Source organism: Ursus americanus, chromosome 21 (genome assembly GCF_024610735.1).
Source record: "Ursus americanus isolate L20-20 chromosome 21, mUrsAme1.1.p, whole genome shotgun sequence".
Classification (NCBI taxonomy): domain Eukaryota; kingdom Metazoa; phylum Chordata; class Mammalia; order Carnivora; family Ursidae; genus Ursus; species Ursus americanus.
In genome coordinates, this window is record NC_142147.1 from 731,120 (window position 1) to 750,991 (window position 19,872).

At 60.1% G+C, this 19,872-nt stretch overlaps 1 protein-coding gene across 4 annotated transcripts in view; it reads right to left on the bottom strand.

Annotated features, from left to right (window-relative positions):
- Positions 1 to 2,000: 2,000 nt before the first annotated feature.
- Positions 2,001 to 19,872, bottom strand: part of ACSF3 (acyl-CoA synthetase family member 3) — a 52,210-nt gene continuing 34,338 nt past the window's right edge. For all 4 annotated transcript variants that reach the window (XM_045772663.2, XM_045772664.2, XM_087870368.1 and 1 more), the window contains 4 exons: positions 15,851 to 15,977; positions 7,779 to 7,913; positions 7,074 to 7,185; positions 2,001 to 3,370 (listed from right to left, as the gene is read on the bottom strand). In XM_045772663.2, the coding sequence (XP_045628619.2) occupies positions 3,202 to 3,370; positions 7,074 to 7,185; positions 7,779 to 7,913; positions 15,851 to 15,977 (543 nt within the window). In that variant the 3' untranslated portion in view covers positions 2,001 to 3,201. The remainder of the gene's footprint in view (positions 3,371 to 7,073; positions 7,186 to 7,778; positions 7,914 to 15,850; positions 15,978 to 19,872) is intronic.

Here is a 19,872-nt window from a genome sequence, read left to right on the forward strand (position 1 = left end):
CCCATGCAGTTGTGGCGGTGGTACGAAGAGGGCGTGAAAATCCAAAACTGATCCATTTGGGAGCTCAGAGTTTACTGCCTTGTTCGTGTTTTAACAAAGGACACGCTATCCCTCGCGGGCAGGACGAAGGGCTGCTCTGACCTCTGTGCACAGGCTGGGGTGGGGACACAGAGGGCCCAGAGGGCACAGAAGGGCAGGGCGCAGCGGTCCCAGCGGAGTGTGTGCGGCTTGGACTCTGGAGGCTCCAGAGGGGCTGCCAAGCAGCCACGGCCGTGCACACAGGACAGCAACCCTGAGCAACTGACCAGAGCTGCAGGGTCCACAAGGAGAAAGACGGCCCCAGTGCGGCTGCTGGGGACAAGGGGGACGCGAGCCGAGTGTCCAGTGCCCAGGGCAGGGGGCAGTGCGGTCCCCAGGGGCCCCAGAGGCGAGGTTACACACAGGTCAGGGCCACGCTAAGAACCAGAGCCACGGTTTTCAAGCTCATTGTTTAGGGCTTGAATCTCCTTCAAAAACCTTTTTATGTAGAAACTCAACATAAAACAGAAAAGGAGCTGGAGTTTCAGACGTGAGCGGATTCTAGGGATTCTCAAAGTAACTTATGACCCGGCCTGCTCAGCGCAGGGGCTGGGGGGCATCGCAGGGTACCGTGCAGGTGCGGCTGTGGCATGTGCCCCCAGAGGTGCGTGCCCCCCACATGGGGCTGCTTCCATCCGTCAGGCACTGCTCTGTTTTCCACGGAGATCCTATCCTCCCAAAAATGGGGGCAGAGCCTGTCTCTAACACCCTCCCCAGACGGAAACGCCAGGCTTTGCGCACCAGGACCTGGCTCTCGGCGCTGCCGGGCCTCAGCGGGCCTCGGAGTGCTCGCACCCTTGCCTCCCTCAGGGGCACCTGGCTCCTGCCCTGGGCTGCCCGGAGGCGGGGGATGTCCCAGCTTCGGCTGTGTTAGCCAGGACCAGGGTGGCAGGCGGCTCTGTGCACAGACACACCTGGAGAGTCTAGTCCCCAGGCCCTCGTGGGGACTCAGCCCCCACCCCCGACACAAGGGGCATCTGCCCTGACCCTGACGGCCCAGCACTGTGGACTTCTCCCGGCCAGCATCCATCCTGGGAGGGGCATGGGAGGAAGGTTCCAGGGAGGTCCCAGGGCACAGAGGGAAGACACGGAAGGATCCGAACACAGACACCAGTGGCCATGGGCTTGCTGTGGGCCTGGGCCAGTCCCTAGCCATGGGGGACCCTGTGCTGTTGACGCGGCACCAGGGTATGAGACATAGGAGGCCAGCGCGCCTGCAGCCGAGCACGCATGGAAGTGACCTGTGGGTGCGTGGCAGCCCGGCCTGTGCTGACCCTTGGCTGCCCCAGTCCCACCATTGGCCTCAGTGCTGTCTGACATGGCCTGTGGGGGAGCTGGGGGCGGGGGGAGGTGGTCTTAGGTGAGAGGCCATGCTGGGGTCTCCAGGCCCTCAGTCCTTGATCAGAGCCAGCCTCATGTCCTGAAGAGGGAAACTGAGGTGGAAGCGAGGCTATTTCGGGCCTGTCCCCCACCCTGTGGGCCCCGGCTTTGGCTGCCCTGGGGCCCGCACATGTGGGTGCGGACCTCCACCATCTGGACACACGGGGAGCGCAGGTGGCCTCCCCTCTGCTCCCAGCACGCACCCCACCAGGCACCCTCGACCTGCCCAATGGCCTCCAATAGGCTAGGGGCCCCTCCAGGCGGACCAGAAGCACCAACAGGCCGCTAACCAAGCCGCCAATGGCCAACTCCCAGGGCACCTGCTCCCGGCTCACTTTGCGAGTGGGGTGCAGGACGGCATGGGGCTGTCGAGCCGAGGGTTGTGCCCTCAGGGAGCAGGCCCGTGTGTGTGTGGGTGGGAGACAACCCCAGCCCGGGGGAACCTTCCGGGAGCCTCGTGGTCGCACTGACGCAGGAAGTGGGGTTGCATTCTGTGTCCTTAGGGGCACATGTTCCAAAGACAAATCAACATCCTTCTGTGGTCTCGTTAGTCAAAGATGATTATTTTTTGAAAGTACTTGATATAATTCGTAGCATAAACCAAATAACTGTGTAAACATTTTTGGGAATCAAAATGTTCAGTATTAAGACAGACACAGTGCCAAATCAGTGGGATTAAATGAAGACCCCGCAGGGCTCGATCTGATTTTCCCCAGTGGCATGTGGCTCCCTAGTTACAAGGGAAGACCACAGAGAGCCGGAAGCCTGTCACAGGTGTCAGGTGTGATGCCAAGGGCTGCCCCCCAAGAAGAGCCGGATGGCGGGCAGCCTGCTTGGGAGACGGTGTCCGGAGCGTGCGTCCCGGCCTCAGGCAGGAGGGGTGCGGACCCGTCACCCCAGAGCAAACACTACGCCCAGGGTCAGGCTTGGGGGGGGGCTGGGCCGCACACAGCGCAGGGGTGGGGGTGGTCAGGCCGGCGTCTACAGCATCTCAAGGCACCTCCCCCCCCCCCCATTTTGCTGCTCTTCTTAGCCACGCATTCTGGGTCTATAACATTCCGGAAAATCTCCAGACTTCCAGAGTGTGAGGGCCACTTCCCGGCAGCCTTGGGCAGAGCAGCTGCCCTGGTCTCCAGCCACCTGCCCAGTAGCCTCTGGGTTCTCTGCTTGCAGTGCACACGGGCTGCCACCAAGGGCAGGGGTGCATGCTGCAGGGCCTGCAGAGGGAGCAGCACGGAGAGGCGGGGAAAGGGTCAAGGCAGGGCAGCTACAAGGCCATCGGTGGTAGCCACGGCTACCGCGAAGACAGGGGCCGCGTGGCCGCAGTCGGAGACACGGACCATCTGGCTCATCCATCACAGAAGTCTGCCAGTCCCTCGTCTAGAAGGTTCCTATGGGGGACGGTGGGGCCACACGTCCCCTGGGGAGGCCACACAGACAGGCCCAGTCCACGGGAGAAACTTGGCTGTGTGATGCGTACACGCACGCGGACCCCACGTGGTCCCCATGCGGGAAGCACAGCAATGCTTGTGCTTCCTGCAGAGACTTTACTGAGTTTTGCTGGGAGACCTACTGCCCTGGGGGATACCGCTGGGCACCGTGGGGACCCATGTGGCGCCAGCGTGGGTGTGGTGGTGGGGATGCAGCAGACGTCCATCTGAAAACCAGCCCTGGGTTGAGGCGGCCTCACCCTGTGACCTCACTTCTGTCGGCCCCGGCTCTGCTCCCTCTGAGGTCGGGGTTCTAGTTTAAAGGGGTTGCTGGCTCGCTGGTGCCCGGCCTCGGGGCACCCTGGTCACCCGGGTAGAACTGCCTGACCAGGTCTCTCTTGTTGATCTTTCCCATCTGGTTCCGCGGGATCTCCTCCACCAGCAGGAACTCCGAGGGCACAGCATACGGGGCCAGGACGCCCCTGTGAAGACAAGCAGACTCTGAGCGGCAGGAGCTTGGGGCCCGGACACCCCCTCCCCATGGGACAGGCAAACTGGTCCCCCGGGGTGCCAAAGCCCAACCATACCCCATGCCTGCCGCGGCCCGTGTTCCAGGCCCACCTGTGGGCAGAGGACAAACCCTCCTCAGGGCCTGGCCTCCCAGAGCTGGGAAGAGTGGGTCCCACTCTCGGCTGGCTGTCACTATCAGGGGCCACGGCCAGACGGGTGGAGCAGGCAGGCCGGCCGGGCCAGGGGACCCTTGCAGACCCCCGGGCGCAGTGGCCAGGTGGGCTGGGGCTGCACTCCCCGCAGAGCCCTGTGGTAAGTGGGAGGGGCTGATCTGCTGGTCCAAGAGCTGCCCTGTGTCCCGCACTCCCACAAGGGCTGCATTAGATGGTGTGTTCTCCTGCGAGGGGCCACGTGGATGGGTCTTGCCACCCCCAGGCTCTACTCTGAGAAATGACTCCTTAGGCGGCAGGAGCCGGTTCTCTCCCGAGGCCCCCTCTGAGCCACCTGTCCCTGCGACAGCCACGCGTGGGGCCACGTCCCCTTTCTGAGGAAAGCACAGGATGCCACCAGGCAGGGGGCTCGGGAGGCACCCCAACGTGTGCCCGGGGCCAGGAGGTGTGTGTGGCCCTCTGGGCTGCAAGCTGTGGGGGCGACCTCAGCCACCGGTGAGGTATTGTGGTCAGCTCATGATGGGTGGTGGCAGAGACCCCCAGCTCTCAGCCTTGGCAGCTGGGTGCTCGCGAACAGACACATGCTAATTGCCTTTGCGGGCTGGGTCCACGCGCACACAGACGCTGAGTGTTGGCAATACCCCCCTGAAGGCACCATTACCTTGGGGTGGCTCATGCTGGAAGCAGCCAGCTGCAGGCCGGCATGGGGGAGCTCGGGGTGCAGGTGTGGGCTCACGAGGGGAGAGCGTGCCCCCACCTGTGGTCCTGGCAGCTGGGAGAGACGGCCGGTGGCCCACGAGGGTACCACTGGGCTGGACTTTGCCGGAGCAAACCACCAGCACCATCCGAGGGACTCTGGCGGCAAGGCAGGGCACACCCGAGGCTCGATCAAGGAACGCAGCTGCTCGGAGCACCCCAGCCCCACTGCCCAAACCCCGCGTCTCCAGGGTGTGTGGGTGGCTCTCCCCACGGCTGCTTCTCCTGCGGCAGGCCAGCAGCAAGCCGGTGCCAGGGCCCAGAGAGGGAGGCCCAAGGCGCCGGCCGATCCCCGTGCTGGACGGCCAGGTGAGAAGGCAGTGGAGCACCGCTTCCCACCATCAGGAGAAAGTACCCTCAAGAATGAGGCCAAATTCAAGGCATGTTCAGACACAGACGCTGACAGTCCCCACGGGCAGGCTGGCCGCAGAGGTGAGCGGGCAGCTGCCGAGGAACCCGGGCCGGGGGCACAGGCTGGGTCATGTGTCATTTCCTGGTGACTGAACCCTCTCGGAGAGATGATGCTTGACCAGAAATACAGCTAACCCTTGAACACCGGTTTGAGTTTCATGAATCCACTTATATGTGGACTTTTGGATAAATACGGCAGAGGACTGAAAATGTGTGATTTCCTTCCCGTTTTCTTTTCTGCGCGTTACCTCACCGCACGGACACGGGACACGATACGCACAACATACAAACTACGTGTTCTCGGTGAGCAGCGGAGCCCGCTCCGGGGTCAGCCGTGCTAAGAACGCAGTGTGTGCAGCGAGAGCAGCGGAGGCGTGCTGCCGGAGCGCGGGGTGGGGGGCAGACGGCGCTGAGAGCCAGTCGTTAGGAGCCCTAACCTAGCGGCCACTTTCGCAAGAAGGAACCAAAGACAAAAAAGTTAGAAGATGAAGTAGAAGCGTTAGGAAGGGCGGCCGTGGGCGCTGACATCTCCGACAGCAGCAGGCCTTGGGCGCTGGGGCCTGAGGACTCTGCCCCGGAACGTGTTCGCACGGCGGACCCCGTGCACCGGCCCCTGGGCTCCTGCAAAGGGCCACGGCTCAGCATCTGGTTCAAGAGGAAAAGTCCGAACTCGCCTCAAGGCAAAGTTGAGCTGTTTGTGAAAAGCAGGCTTCCTGTGGAAGCGTGGACCACGGAGGAAGTGTTCTCCAGGGAGAAGGCGTGGCGGGCACAAAGTGAGGATGGGATGCTAAGCTAAAGCCCACGACTCCTCCGTGGTCACATCAGACATCAATTGTGGTTCAAGACCACGGACCCTGGATTCTTCCCCGGTGTATAAATCCCACACCCCTTTCTGACTTGGTATCTGGGGGATAGAATGGTCATGGGCGGTCCGTGTACCGGGTCCCACAAACATGGCACTGTCGCCTTCCTCCAGGCCACGCTCACCCCCTCGAGGGGACGTGCTGCTTGAGCCCCTGACTCTGGCTCGGGGAGTACAGACCGAAGGAGGAATCTTCAGGAAGGAAAACCACGGGAGGTGACAGGGAGGGAGAGCACCTTCACTAAGACCGCGTCTGGGAGAGCGATCCAGACTTGGACCTGCCCTCCGTGGGCTGCGTGGCCCCAGGGTCACTGCCCAGTGACCCTTCAGCTTGAGGACACAGAGGCCTGGATGCCGGCCTCACTGTGGGACTGTCCTGGAGATGGCAGGTTGGCCGCCTGCCCTGACCTCCTGGGGTGTTCTCCCCCCCAACCCAAGCGCACAGAGCACCCGCCTCAGGTCTTCCTGCGGCCATGGTCCCAAGCCGGACAGGTGCACGAGGCTCCTGGGACTGGACCCTGACTCCCGGGTGGAGAGCTCAGCACAGGGCGTGTGGTGTTTAATCGAAGCCACAACAGTGACCAGAATCTTCTCCTCTGTTGGATGCCCTGCTCCAGGTGGGATTCTGCAAACCCAGGGAGCTCATCGCCCAGCTGCGCTACCCCTCATGAAACATGGGCTCCTGCTGTTTGTGAAATCGTGTTGGACAAGCCAAAAATATCTTTAGTGCTGAGGAGGGAGGCAAGTCGGGAAGGAAGGGGGTGCAGGGAGAGGGCAGAGGAAGGAGAAACTTCTCCGACTGGAAATGAAGAATTGGGGGATATTACTAACAGCTTCCTTCCTGAGCTCGGGGCTGCAGCCAGGCTGCCTGCAGACCCCCCTCCCTGTCTGTCCCTCGGCCTCCAGCGTGACTGACCGTGGGGCGCCGCAGGCACAGGAAAGGGAGTCTGTGAGGGTTGGCATGTAGAGAAAGCCCCGGGGCCACGGGATGTGGGCAAAAAGGCTCTAGGGACGGCCTAGGGTAAGGCGAAGGTGAGTCTGCAGGGACGCGCGGTGAGGGGACGGGGCTGAGGTGGGGGCACAGGCAAGGGGAGAGCGGTGGCCCCAGCTCCCAAAGGCGTGCTCAGCACGGGTGGGTGGGTGAGGGGAAGGACAGGAGGCTCTCTGCCTGTGGATCCCTCCTGAAGCCAGCAGAGGACTCTGCACCCTGTCCGATGGCTGGGGCTCCCACTCCGTGGTCCCGGCTCTCTCCACCTCCCCAGCGACCATCACAGAGCCTCCCTGCGGCCCTTTGTGTGTTGGGGGCACCTCGGGAATGTAACATGTCACCTGACCTTCCAGGCACCCCCCACCCCCGACCCTGAGATGAACAGCTGCAAGATGCGAGACCCCGCCTGTGCCTCCCCCGACCCCGGGACAGTCCCTCCCCCACCTGTCCCTTCCTCCAGCCCCACAAGAGCCCCCGCCTGTACCTACCTTGCCCACTCTCTGAGCTCCCTGTGGGACAGAGAGTGTCCCTCTTGAAGAGTCAGCAGGGCAGTGACCCGCTGGCCCCATGTCATGTCTGGAACTCCAATCACAGCCACATCTGTGGACGGAAGAAACGCATGCTCACTGCTGCAGGCTGGGGACATGCCCAGAGGGCAGCATGGGGTCAGCACAGCCCCATTCCCACAAGTGTCCCAGGTGGAGCTCGGGGTGGGGGCTGGCTTTCCTGTGTCTCTGCCCTCCCCGCACTGCCCCAGGGCTGGGGACAACAGCCAGTGAGCCACGTGGGGGAGCCTCTGCCATCCCCAGGGTCCTCACAGCCTCTGACCTGAGGTCAGGAGCAGGTCTGGGAGGGGTCCACGCTTCCTGGACCAGCAACCACCAGTGCCCACTCTGGCGCAACCAGGACGCTCAGCCCACAGCCACTGTGAGCAAGCCGGTGATGCTGAGCACGGGGGGCTGTGCAGACCAGCAGCAGCCCGGTCAGGCCGGGACCCCGGCCGCGGTGCAGAGGCGGGGGGCATGGAGGTGGCAGGGGGAGGGTCCCTACTGTGTGTGCCCGAGGGTGAGTCACCTGGTTCAGTTCTGTCTACAGACAACACAGATGGAAGTGCGTCTGGAATGTTTCCAGGATGGTGGGGTCTGGTCCCAGCTCGCTGTGGGAGGTCCCAGCCACGGCGGGGAGCCACGTACCTGTGATGCTGGGGTGCGCCAGCAGCAGCCGCTCCACCTCCAGGGCGCTGACCTTGTAGCCGCCAGTCTTGATGATGTCCACGGACGTGCGGCCCCGGATCCAGTACCTGCCATCCTTAAACACGGCCGTGTCACCTGGGGAAAGGGGCTCTGGTCACCAGGACGCACGTTCCGGGGCCAGCATGTTTCGAGGGGCACACATGTGGTGAGCAGCGCCCCCACCGTCACATGCCGGGCGCCTGTGTGTGGGGGCGTCGGTATCCCCACATGGTGACCCGTGCAGGGACGGGGTGCACGCAGGGCATTTCAGGACAGCCGGCAAACGTGAAGTTCAATGGCTTGACCTCAGCCTCTGGTCCGACCTCAGACGGCCCCAGGCAGACAGCAGCAACCCACGACGGTCGATGGGGCCCGCCCGTGAAGACGGGGCTCAGAGGCACGACGGCGGCGCTGTCACCACCCAGCTCAGCCCCTTCCCGCTCTTTCTCAGGCCGGTGCAAACAGACAGAGCAAGAATCAGTCGCCTCCTGCCGTCCCACCGTGGGGTCCCGGTCACAGCAGGGTCCTAGTGCAGAGGACATCACTGTGGCCACCCTTCATTCGTGGGCTCTCCTGGGCTGCAAGCAGTCCCATGGAGTCTCCGAAGGAGGAGAAAGCCCTCCTCCTGCTTCGCGCGGACTGCGTGGTTTCCCGCCGTGCTTCCCTGCGTGCCGGTCCCCCTGAAGGCCCACCTGGTCCCTTCTCAGGCCTCACTGGGCAATGGGATGCTCGCCGTACCGCGAAGGCCAGCCCAGGACAGGGGGGACGCGGGGAGACAGGCCCGAGTGTGTGTGCGGACGTGCGTGTGGACGTGTGTGCGTGGACGTGTGCGTGTGGACGTGATGTGAACGTGTGTGTGTGGACGTGCGCGTGTGAATGTGTGTGGACGGGTGTGCATGGATGTGTGTGCGCACGCGTGTGTGCTCCCACAGTGCACGCACGTGTGAGCGTGTGGCTGTGAGGACGCCCCTACCTGGCCCTCTGAGAACAGCGCTGGCCCTCCCCACCTGCGCTCACACAGCCCGAGCCCCACGTTGGGTCATTAGCTGGAATAAATCATCAGTGTTTCATTACAAGTCACGCCACCCACACAGGAAGGCACGTCCATCACCACCCACGCAGGAAGGCACGTCCATCACCTGCCGCAGCCCAGGGCGCGATCCGCTCTACTAAACAAGACAGAGGCTCGTGCCTGGACAGGTGGCCGGCTTACTTATGGTAGCGTGGGAAGGCCAGGCTCCAAGAGTACATACGGGCCACGAGCCTGGTGGGTTCTCTCCCACTGACGGGAAGCAGAGGAAGCCAGAGGCTTTGCACGAGCATCTATGGAAAGGGCATCATGGCCCCAGGATGGCCTGACGGGGTGGCGGCTGGCCGGCGGGAAGGGGTGCAGGCGCGGAGGAGCAGGACGGGCTGCAGGGAGGACTAGGGTGGACGAAGCCCGCCCTGGGTCCTGTGAGGCCCACAGTGCTCCCCATTCCTGGGGTGCAGTCCCCGCTCTTGCTGCCCTCCCTCCCCCCTGGAGGCTGTGTGCTCTCCCGAGAGCCTCCTGACTGCCAGCCACCTGTTCCTTAAAGGCACCTACGGGCCCAATCCAAGCTGTTGCTGCCTCCTGCTGCTGGATGGACACTGCCCTCGCCCCGGATCCCTCCAGTGCTTTCCTGGACCTGTCCCACCACCTCCACTCACACAGAGACCCAGCAGACCGAGGGACCCTCCCTGGGCTCAGGTTCCTGTCCCTGGTCCTGCTGGAGATGCCCCGCACTGCCCAGACCACAGCGGCTGAGGCTGGGGGGCGTCTCCCCAACGTGGCACCTGCCCCCCAGGCTGCTCTTCCAGTCCTGCCCTTACTGCCAGGAAAGGAGGCTGCAGGCTCTGGCTTGCTTCCCTGGATGGGGGAGCACCATACCTGCTCACTGCGAAGGGGTGAAGGGGACCAGGATGGGACTGCCCTACTCTCGGGGACCCCTCCCCACGCTGCCTGCAGACCCTGAGGTGCCGGCCGCCTCAGTTCTGAATGCAGGACCATGGGGGCAGGAAGCGCACGCTGATCACGGGACATACTCGGAACTGAGGCCTGGTCTACAAGGCTGCTTGGCGTCCCGGAAAACAAGGACCCTCAACACCCCTTTCAGGCCTTTCTGCTCCGTTTCCATGGATACTGGCTGGCACAGACACTAAATCCCAGCACAGAGACGGTGGCTGGGAGGCGAGTGCTGTCCCCAAACTCCCTCGAGTCTCTAACCCACGGGCAGCCCACCTCTGAAGGGTAGGACGTGCTCAGTGCCAGGATGGGGCTCAGAAGAGGGGTCCCTGGCAGTGAGCCGTGTGTACAGAGCCCTGCCCGACGTCCGCGTGCCACAGCGCCGCCCACCTGCTCCTCGGCGGGACAGAGCCCCGAGCACAGGGTGGCGGGGGTGGCGTGGGAGGCCACGCGGCTCCCTCAGCTCGCCCTGGGCCTCTGCACACCCATGTCGGCAGCTCCCAGGAGGACGAGTCAAACAAAAAGCAAGCCCCCGACCGAGAGACCCCGCGGCAGACAACTTTAAGGTTTTTGATAAATTTGACAAAGTAGGAGGTGTGGTATCTCAGGAGGTGCTGGCAGTTCCCGCGGACTCCGCGTGGCCAGGCGGCGCCTCCGTTCACGACAGGAAGACACACTCGTGTGGCTCGCAGGGGGCCGCCCTGCTCGCCACCAGTCACTTCCTGTGAGTCGGTACCTATCTCAAGTAAAAAGTTCTAAGAAACTGCTATTTGGTCTGTAGAGACGTCCCTGCATCCCGGGGGGCTCGCGCCCACGTGGAGTCACTCCAGTGTCTGCCCTGCGCTGCGACTAAGCCACGTTTCAGGAAAGAACCCGTGTTAACTGAACTCACGACCAAGAAGCAAGCATGGCAAACTGCTCACCACGGTGCTAATTACTGTGCTGACGAGGTCGTCTGTCCCTTGGGTGTCAGCACCCCACCCCTGCCGGAAAACACCTGCCCCGCTCTCCGGGGGGCGCACGGGGGTGTAGAGGCCGGGGTGCAGGGCGGCAGCGGAGAACCCAGCCCTCCACTCTGCGCCTGGTGCATGTCGGGCACCGTCAGGCCCCGTGAGCCTGGCATGGGCTGCTCCTGGCATCGCCCCAAGACAGAGCTGGGGGGCTGGGGCTGGTAGGGGGCAGCTCGTGGTGGGTCGACTCCCCTGGCCATGGGGCAGCTCAGCCTCCCACGTGTCCTTCCTGCTCTCAGCCCCAGGTGGTGGCTCCCAGAATCACAGGATGTGGTGTCCTGAGTGCCAGCACGAGGAGGGACGTCAAAGTCAGAGCACCCAAGGTGCTCGGCTTGTCCACGTTAGGACTCTGGGATGGAGAAGAGTCTTGGGACTCCAAAGACGGGAAGGTCACACGCTGCCAAGAAGGACGTGGCTGCAGCCGGCAGCAAGCGTGGAAGCTAGAAACCAATAAAGATGGTTTCTAACCCTGAACTCTACCTTGCCCGACCGAGTGAAGACACTGTCAGATGCACACTCCCCCAAAACGCTCACCCCACAATCCTCCGTCAGGAGGCTCCCGGGAATGCAGCCCCCAGACTATGGAGCAGAAGGGAAGGAGGAGGCTGCAGGAGGGGCCTGGTGGGGCGGCAGGCACTGGGGTCTCCCCTGAGTGGGTGGGGTGGCGCTGGGGTACCTCACTCGGGGAAACGAGGGGACAGAAGGACCACGGTCCCCATGAGGCTCAGGCCCGAGTGCTGCGTCCACAGCCTCACGCACAGAGACTGCACTGGAGCCACTGAACGTGGTGCTTCTCGGGGGAGGACAGGTGTGGAGAGCAGCATGAGAGCCCAGGCGTGAACGGCTACTGTTCTCAAACTGTAACACCAGTGGGGTCCTCCAGCCACGCACGTATCACTGGAAACGGAAAACTTACACACACTCTTCCTCTGCCCAAGGGTCTGGGACCGACTAGGGAAGAGCGCGGGGGCCCCAGGAGCCAGCCCGCGTGCAGCTGGAGTGCGACATCCAACAGAGGGAACACGGTCTCACGTCGCCACTGGGTCACCGCGTCACTGCACACGGAAGCCTGTTCCAGCAGGTCCAAGACTAGCTTCACGAACGCAAAGCCCGACAAGTGGCAGAAGAGACCCAGGAGCGCACCCCCGCGAGCCCTGGGAAACAAAGTTAAGCCAGATAAAAAAATGAGACACGACACATCGAAACCTTCCACACACGGACCCGGCCAGCTGCAGACTGCACGGCCGGTCTCGCCAAGCATCCCCGAAGGGGCCCCACTGGCTGGCACAGCCTTCACGGTGACCCTGCCTCCCGGGTCAGCGAGGCGCACAGGTCGGAGACAGCCGTCCCCTCCGCGCACCCACATCTGCTAACATGCAGCACGTGGCCTAGTTCCTGTGACCTACTGGCCAAGACGGAAGATCTGGCTGGAGAAGGAACGCAGAACCCCAGCTGGAGCACGGCAGGAAGTGAGCAGAGCGGACACTGCGCCTGGCGCCTCGACGCTTCTCCATTGGGAGGTGTGAAATGTTAGCACTGCTTGCGTCCACTGTGTCCCCGAGAGCAAAGACGCTCACTGAGGGAGCACCAGAGGCCAGAGATCCGAGGAGGGAAGGAGCCCTGCCACAGGTGAGAGTGGCCAGCGGCTGTGAGAACCCAGCAGAGGCCCAGACGCGCACACGCCCGCACGCGTCATCACTTCCTGTCCTCACTCTCCAGAACACGGTTTCTAAAGGCCTCCCGACACCTGCTGCTGGGCACGTCCCAGCATGGGCGGCAGCCCCCACGGGTGGATGCGGCTTCCTGCCTCGCACTTTGTAGATAACACGGCAGCAGACGTCCGTGCGCCCGGCTCTGCCTGCCTCTCGTCATTCCCTCCTGACCCACAGTCCCACCTGCGGAGGGAAAGTACCCGCCCCATGGTCAGAACCTTTCAAATTCGGTGACAGGAGTCCATCTCTGTCTCTGTATTTCTCTCTCTCATCATGAGGAAGTGAGACTGTATCTTATGCATTTTTATGGCCAGCTTCCCTGCTCTCCTGGGATCTGCCCATCGCCCCTGCCCAGTCCCCCCAGGGCTGCCCAGGCCCCGTGAGCGAGCCTCTGAGGGCGCAGCTCTGGTGAACCCCCCCCCAGGGCTCTGCTGGGTCGCCATCATGTCTGTCTCTGGGAGCGACGTCGTGTGCTTGCAGTGGAGAAGGCGAGTACGTGCCAGCGTTCTGGTGGGTTTCCCAGGGTCCTTGCTCCCCATCCCCTAAGGACCCTCGACCAGCACGCTGACGTGGAATTGGCATGCTGTGTACCAGGTCACTTCATCACCGTAAACAGTGTATGTGAAGTATTTTTAAAGTCAGTCAGAGGCCGTCTGTGTCCTTACGCTCAGTTCGCAGCGTCTATAACACAGAACTGCTCAGCGGGAGGCGTCAAAGGCAGCAGCAACTGTAACGTCTGCTCAGTTCGGTCTCCATGTCCGTGTGTGTCCCCAGCAACGTGTCCTCAGCCCCATGGCCTCAACTCCGTGTCCTCACCTCCGTCCCATGTCCTCACCTCCGTCCCGTGTCCTCACCTCCGCCCCGTGTCCTCACCTCCGTCCCGTGTCCTCACCTCTGTGCCCTCACCACCATTCCATGCTCATCCTCATGTCTTCATCTCTGTGTCCTCACCTCTGTCCCGTGTCTTCACCGTGTCCTCATACCTGTGTCCTCTGTCCTCTGCTCTGACAGCAAGGTCAACATAGAGGCCAGAGGGCGCCTGGCTCCTGGGATCAGCCATCCCCCTGCCCTGGGCTAGCGCTGGTGCCCCTGTGCGTGTCCAGTAGCTTCTCTGGTTGTGGTGGTGCTTAAGTGAGTAAGACTTGGGAGGAGAGTCACTGTGGCTGTCAGCAGAGCTTCTGGGGGGAGACGCTGGGTCTCCTTGGGAGCAGCCACAACCCCTGGGGGCTTGCAAGGAGCTCCGTGCACATGTGGGGAAGGAGGTGCCCAGGGCAGGAAGGGCAGGAACGCTGGTGACCTCTCTCTTCTTGTGCAGATGAGGACCCGGCCCCTCCCCCAAGGCCCAGCAGCTCTCTAGCTCCCACCAGAACCCCGCGGCAGGAGGGGCAAGCCAGGGAAAGGGTTAAGTTTAATTTATCCTGATTTCTATTTAATATCATGCTCTCCCCGCAGGAGCCGGCAGCTGCGAGCTGACTGCGCCCGCTCATTATGCAGCCTGTATCGCTAATGGCCTGTGACAAAGGCACACGGCTTCCAGGCCTCACCCCCGAGAGCCAATTACACACACACACTCCCTTCCTGTTTGCAGCACATCACAATGAAATTAAACTGAATTTCAAAATCATTTTCTCCTAAAGACATCTCTTTACAATAATTAATGCATGCTCTTCCTTTTCAACTCAAATACTCGTCAGCAGCGCTGACTGAATGTTTTAACGCTGACTGCCCCAGACTTCGCCCCGCGCTCAGCGAGCTGCGACTGGCAAAATCCACAGGGCTTGGGTTCCTGTGCTTTCAAAGAAAAAAGCCCTGAAGCTCTTATCTGAATTTAAAACTACAAGAAGATGGCCACAAAGCAAGCCAGGTTTCCACACGGAGACCGTTCAGAGGCCTCCAGGAGGCACATACAGGCCTGCACCTGAGGGACAATGACGGAGAGAGGCCTGAGGCCATCAGACTGGCTCGTGGGAACGCCATGCTCACAAGGGAAACCAGGGGTGTGTGTTAACATACTGACCACACTCTGGCACGGAGACAGGACGTCCTGAAACAGGTGACCAGGCCCAACCACGGAGCCCTCGGCTCCTGTCAGGGTTCCTGAGGTCCGGCCTCACTCTGAAGGCTGACAGATGTCCAAGCTGCAAACCTTTCCTGACCATCCACAGGCCTGCTTCCCGTGCCGGGCACGGAGAGACCGAGGAGGCTGGACACCTCCCCCCACAGCTGCCAGGACATGCACTTTGCAGGCACAGAACAGAGAACCACAGAGTGAGACTCTGGGAGGACGTCGGACTGGCCAGGACCAGCACGTCCAGACCCAGGGCCAGCTGGCGGTGCAACAGGAAGGGGGCCCCTCGATACCTCCTACCAGGAAGACCCTCCCTCTGCCCCCTTCAAACCAGACCCTCACCTGGCAGGCCTGCACGGCACCCGAGACTGCTGGGTCCATGAGGGTCCCTGCTCTGCCACTCGGCGACCTCAGGCCTGCGACAGTGGCAGATCAGAGTGGACACATGATCCCGCCCCCACAGATCCATGCCGATCTGAGCCCAGCGAGGTGCCCATGCGAACGCTGTGTGGCCACGAGACTAAGGGCCACAGCCACCACCCTTCTGAGAGGCACACGGCAGCCTGCCCCCCCTGCCTGCTGCCTTTCTCGTCAGCTCTGTGCCCCACAGGACAGGGAATGAGGCAGACTTCTGATTATGGGGCTGCATGTGGTGATATGTGAAAGCAGGCCTTTCTTTTCGGAAAATACTGTCTTAAGATTACTGTGAAATGATGCATTGTCAGCAACGAAGTTTTACAGAGACAGACGGGCAAAAAGAAAAGGAGGAACCACCAGAACCTGACCACCTACACGCCAGGAGCTCGTTCTCCACAAGCTGCAAACCTAATATTCACAATGTCTGCTGTGAAGTCCACACTGCAGGACCGCTGGAGCCAAGGAGGGAGGTGTGAGACCCTAAGCGGCTCTAGGTCCTGCTGGGAGGGCACCACACGCACACCAAGCACAGGGCCCCGGACGTACAGTGGAGAAAACTGCAAAATGACCCGAAGGAAAAAGGAGCCATATTCTACCAGAAGGACTTGGATCCTGGGGGTGGAGGTGAGCAAGAAGATTTATAAAGCAGGGGGGCTCGGGGGAGGGGGGAGGGAGGGGTGAGGAGGGTCTTGGACATCCAGGCCCTGCCGTTGCCCCCCCAGAGGTTGGTGGGGCTCTGGGTAGGGTGAGGACGCAGCCCTGAAGATGGGAGGCACACATGCACCCACCCCATCTCTGCCCTGGACAGAAGACTCTGGGGTGCCCGGACTGCCCCCTCCTACCTGTCTTGAACCAGCCATCCCAGGTGAAGGCATGTCTCGTTTCTTCTGGTTTGTCCCAGTACTCTCGGAACACAGATGGCCCCCTGACCAAGAGCTCCCCTTCCTTCTCCTTGAACCCTGGGGTCACCTGCAGCATTGGAGAGAGCACACACCTCTCAGGATGGGGGGCTCCACCTGCCTTCCTCGTGACCCCCCAAACGACCACACCCTCTTCCGAAATTAGACACTTTGTAGAAATGATTCAACAATGCTTCTTTCAACACTGGAACGCAATCAGGCGGCATGGTGTGGTGTGGGTCCCGCCACGGCGGGGAGCTGTGTGTCACGGTGTCCGTCCTCTAGACTCGAAGTCAGGAGCCACTGACCCACGTCACCGTCGGGGCCTGGCTGGATTCGAGCTGCCCATCCACTTCTCAAAGCTGTGCTCCCAGCATCGATGACTCTGTCTTCCGGGTGCTTCCCGCACGAAGCACAGCACACGGGCGGTTTGGGGGAGGCGTGGGCTCCCACAGCTGCCGGGGCTGCAGCAGCAACGTCTCAAGCGACTCCCGTGGGGCCTTCCGGAGTCAGTCACTCTGCCTGGTGAGAAGGAGGCTGACCACCAGCCAAGCAACAGAGGACGGCTTTGGGGGTCGGCCCAGGTGCAGGACAGAGCGGCACCCAGATCACGGGGTCCCGGGAAGCAGGGGGTTCGCTCCTCTGTTGTGACCACAGCGCAGGGCAGGGCGGAGGCTGGGTTTTACAAGAAACCGAGCAGGACTTCAGTGAAGCCAGAGAAAGGAGGCACAGAGCACCGTGCACCTCAGGAGGCCCCGTGGGAAGCCATCATCGGACAGAGCAAGGTGACTGAACGGAGGCCAGGACACTCCGTTCTGACTCATCAGGTCCCACCTGGAATGAACTTATTCTGGGGAAGAACCATCCCCCTTTAAAAAAACAAAACAAAACCAGAGACCCTTTGAAAAAGGCTGTCAAACTGTCGGACGCATTTGTCTGAGGCCTGGACACAGTCCACACTTCCAAGGCCGACGCGGCAGGTGGGTGCCCAGAGCCTGTCCCGCATGAGCAGCTCTCCGCTGACGCTCCAGCCCACTTCCCACGCTCGGGGCCCAGCCAGGCACCCGCCATCCAGCCCACCTGGAGGAGGCCCGTTTGTCTTCCAGCCAAACCAGTTTATTTGAACTTCACCCATTTTCCCCCTGCTGCCCTTTATCTGATTCCACTGCCAAGGTCAGACTGTCTTCTCACCAGAGACGGGGGACCTACTTCCAAGCATCAGCCTCGAATCCCAATCCAGTGACAGTAACGTTCAGGGGGCGCCTGGGTGGCTCAGTCCGTTAACTGACTGCCTTTGGCTTGGGTCATGGTCTCAGGGTCCTGGGATCCAGCCCCGCATTGGACTCCCTGCTCTGATGGGAGCCTGCTTCTCCCTCTGCCTCTGCCCCTCCCTCTGCTTGTGCTCTCTCTCTCAAATAAATAAAAATCTTAAAAAAAAAAAAGTTCAGGATGGAGGGAAAGACAGAGACACTTGCAGATAAAGAAAAAACAAGAAAACTTGTGGCCAGCAGACCTCATCTAAAAGAATTCCCAGAGAACGTTCTTTAGACAGAAGGGAAATGACGCCAGAAGGAAACAGAAAACTCAGAAATGAAACAAAACCAAGAAAATCAGTAAGTATCCCAGTGAATAAAACTGACCATTCTGTTCCTCATGAGTTCTTTAGAACAACTTGGAAGGTGGAAAGCAAACGCAGTAACACCGTCTAACATTCCACATGACAACCAGGCCACACAGGGAGAAGGCAGCGACCCACCCAGCGGTAGTCAGCCTCTCGACCCTGCTCCTGGGCCATCTGTGCCCCTCCTGTGAAATCCAGCTCTAGCAAGAGTCCCCCACCCTGGTACCCGCTCACCCGCAAATCTGGTATCACCCCCAGGTGACATCTGATCACCCCGGCCTGCCCTCAGCAGAGATCTTGCCAGGTCGGTGTAGCCAGACTCCCCACTCAGCCCTGATGTGTCCCCTCAACAAGTGCTCACCCACTGACCCCACCTGCTGCCTGGGAGTGCATCTCCACTGGCCGTGCTGCATTCAGTCGTGAAGCCCTGCTGCGGGGGCCCTACAGTTACCCCGATGGTCCTGGATAGAGTCCACCTCCCCACCTGCGACAAGGGTCGCTGAGTATTCTTCTCTCTGACTGCAGGAGTTCTAGCTCCTCTGGGAACGGTAAGTGCTGAGTCCAAGTAGGGTTCAAAAAGTGAAGTATACACGTTGTAGTCCCTAGAACAACCAAAAACTGTACAAAACCACATGGTCAAAAACTCAACAGGCAAATGAAAACATAAGATTAAAGAACGAGTCCAGAGAGGCAGCAACGGCGGCTGAGTGGAACCGAGGGAACAAAGCACGAGGCCGTAACGAACGGCGGGAGCCCAAGTTCAACCATCAGGTTACATGTAAATACAGCACTAAACACACCAATCAAAAGCTTGCCGACCGGACTGGAAAACATGATCTGACCCCATCCCGTCTGCAAGAAACTCACTTCTGGTGCAGTTGCACAGGCGGGGAGAAGCAACGGGATGAGACCACGTAGACCACGGAACACCAATCAGAACAAACTACACCGACTACAGCCTTAGTAACACCAGCAAAACCAACGTAAGAGCAAAGCGCATTACAAGCTGCGTCACCTGACGACAGGACGGTCAGGTCACCAGGAAGACATAACAATTATAAACATGCATTCACCAAGTGAGAGACTTGCAAAACACAACTGCAAAAATCCAAAAGCAGAAGCAGACAGTTACGGTGGGGGAGTCACACCCCCCGCTTTGTGCCAGAACCGACCAGACGCTCAGGGACCAGCGGGGCGAGCACCATACTCAACCAAAATTCACCCGAGATGCGTTAGATGACCTGAATAGTCCTATAACCATTAAAGAAAACGAATTAATAGTTAAAATCTTCCAAAAAAGAAGCCCCCAGGTGCAGATGGCTTCATTGGTAAATTCTACCCAACATTTCAGTAAGCATGTAATACCAATTACACGCAGTCTCCTCCAGAAAGCGGAAGAGGAGAGAATAACTCCAACTCATTTTATGATGCTAGCATTACCCTGATACCCAAACAAGACAAAAAAGCACAACAGAAGGAACCCTCAGAGACAGACATCCTCAGGAAATGCTAGCAGACCCAAACCAGCACATGTGAAGTAAACGATATGCCACAAGCAAGTGGGGTTTGTCCCAGGAATGCGAGGCAATTCAATACTAGAAAATCAACCAAGGTGATCTACTGTACTGGCAGCCTAATGAGGAAAAATCAGTCGATGTAAAAAAAAGCATTTGCAAATATTTCATCCAGGGGCACCTGGGTGGCTCAGTCAGTAAGCATCCAAGTCTTGATTTTGGCTCAGGTCATGATCTCGGGGTTGTAAGACTGAGCCCCGTGTCGGGTTCCACGCTCAGCACAGAGTCTGCTTAAGATTCTCTCTCCCTGGGGCGCCTGGGTGGCACAGCGGTTAAGCGGCTGCCTTCGGCTCAGGGCGTGATCCCAGCGTTCTGGGATCGAGCCCCACATCAGGCTCTTTCACTATGAGCCTGCTTCTTCCTCTCCCACTCCCCTGCTTGTGTTCCCTCTCTCGCTGGCTGTCTCTCTCTCTGTCGAATGAATAAAAAAAAAAAAAAAAATCTAAAAAAAAAAAAAAAAGATTCTCTCTCCCTCTGCCCCTGCCCTTCCTCTAAAAAAAAAAAAATTCATCCATTCATGATAAGAACGCAGCATATCATAAGTAGAATGGAATCTACGAAAAGCCTACAGCTGACGTCGTATTGAATACGTTTCCCATTCAACCTCACACTGGAAATCCTCATCAGGGCAATTAGGGCAAGAAGAGGAAATGAAAACATACAGACTGAAAAGGAGGAAATAAAACTGTTCCTACTTGGATGATTATTGATATAAAAAGTCCTAGAAAACCTACAAAAATATCTTCTAAAACTAAAAAGAGAATTTAACA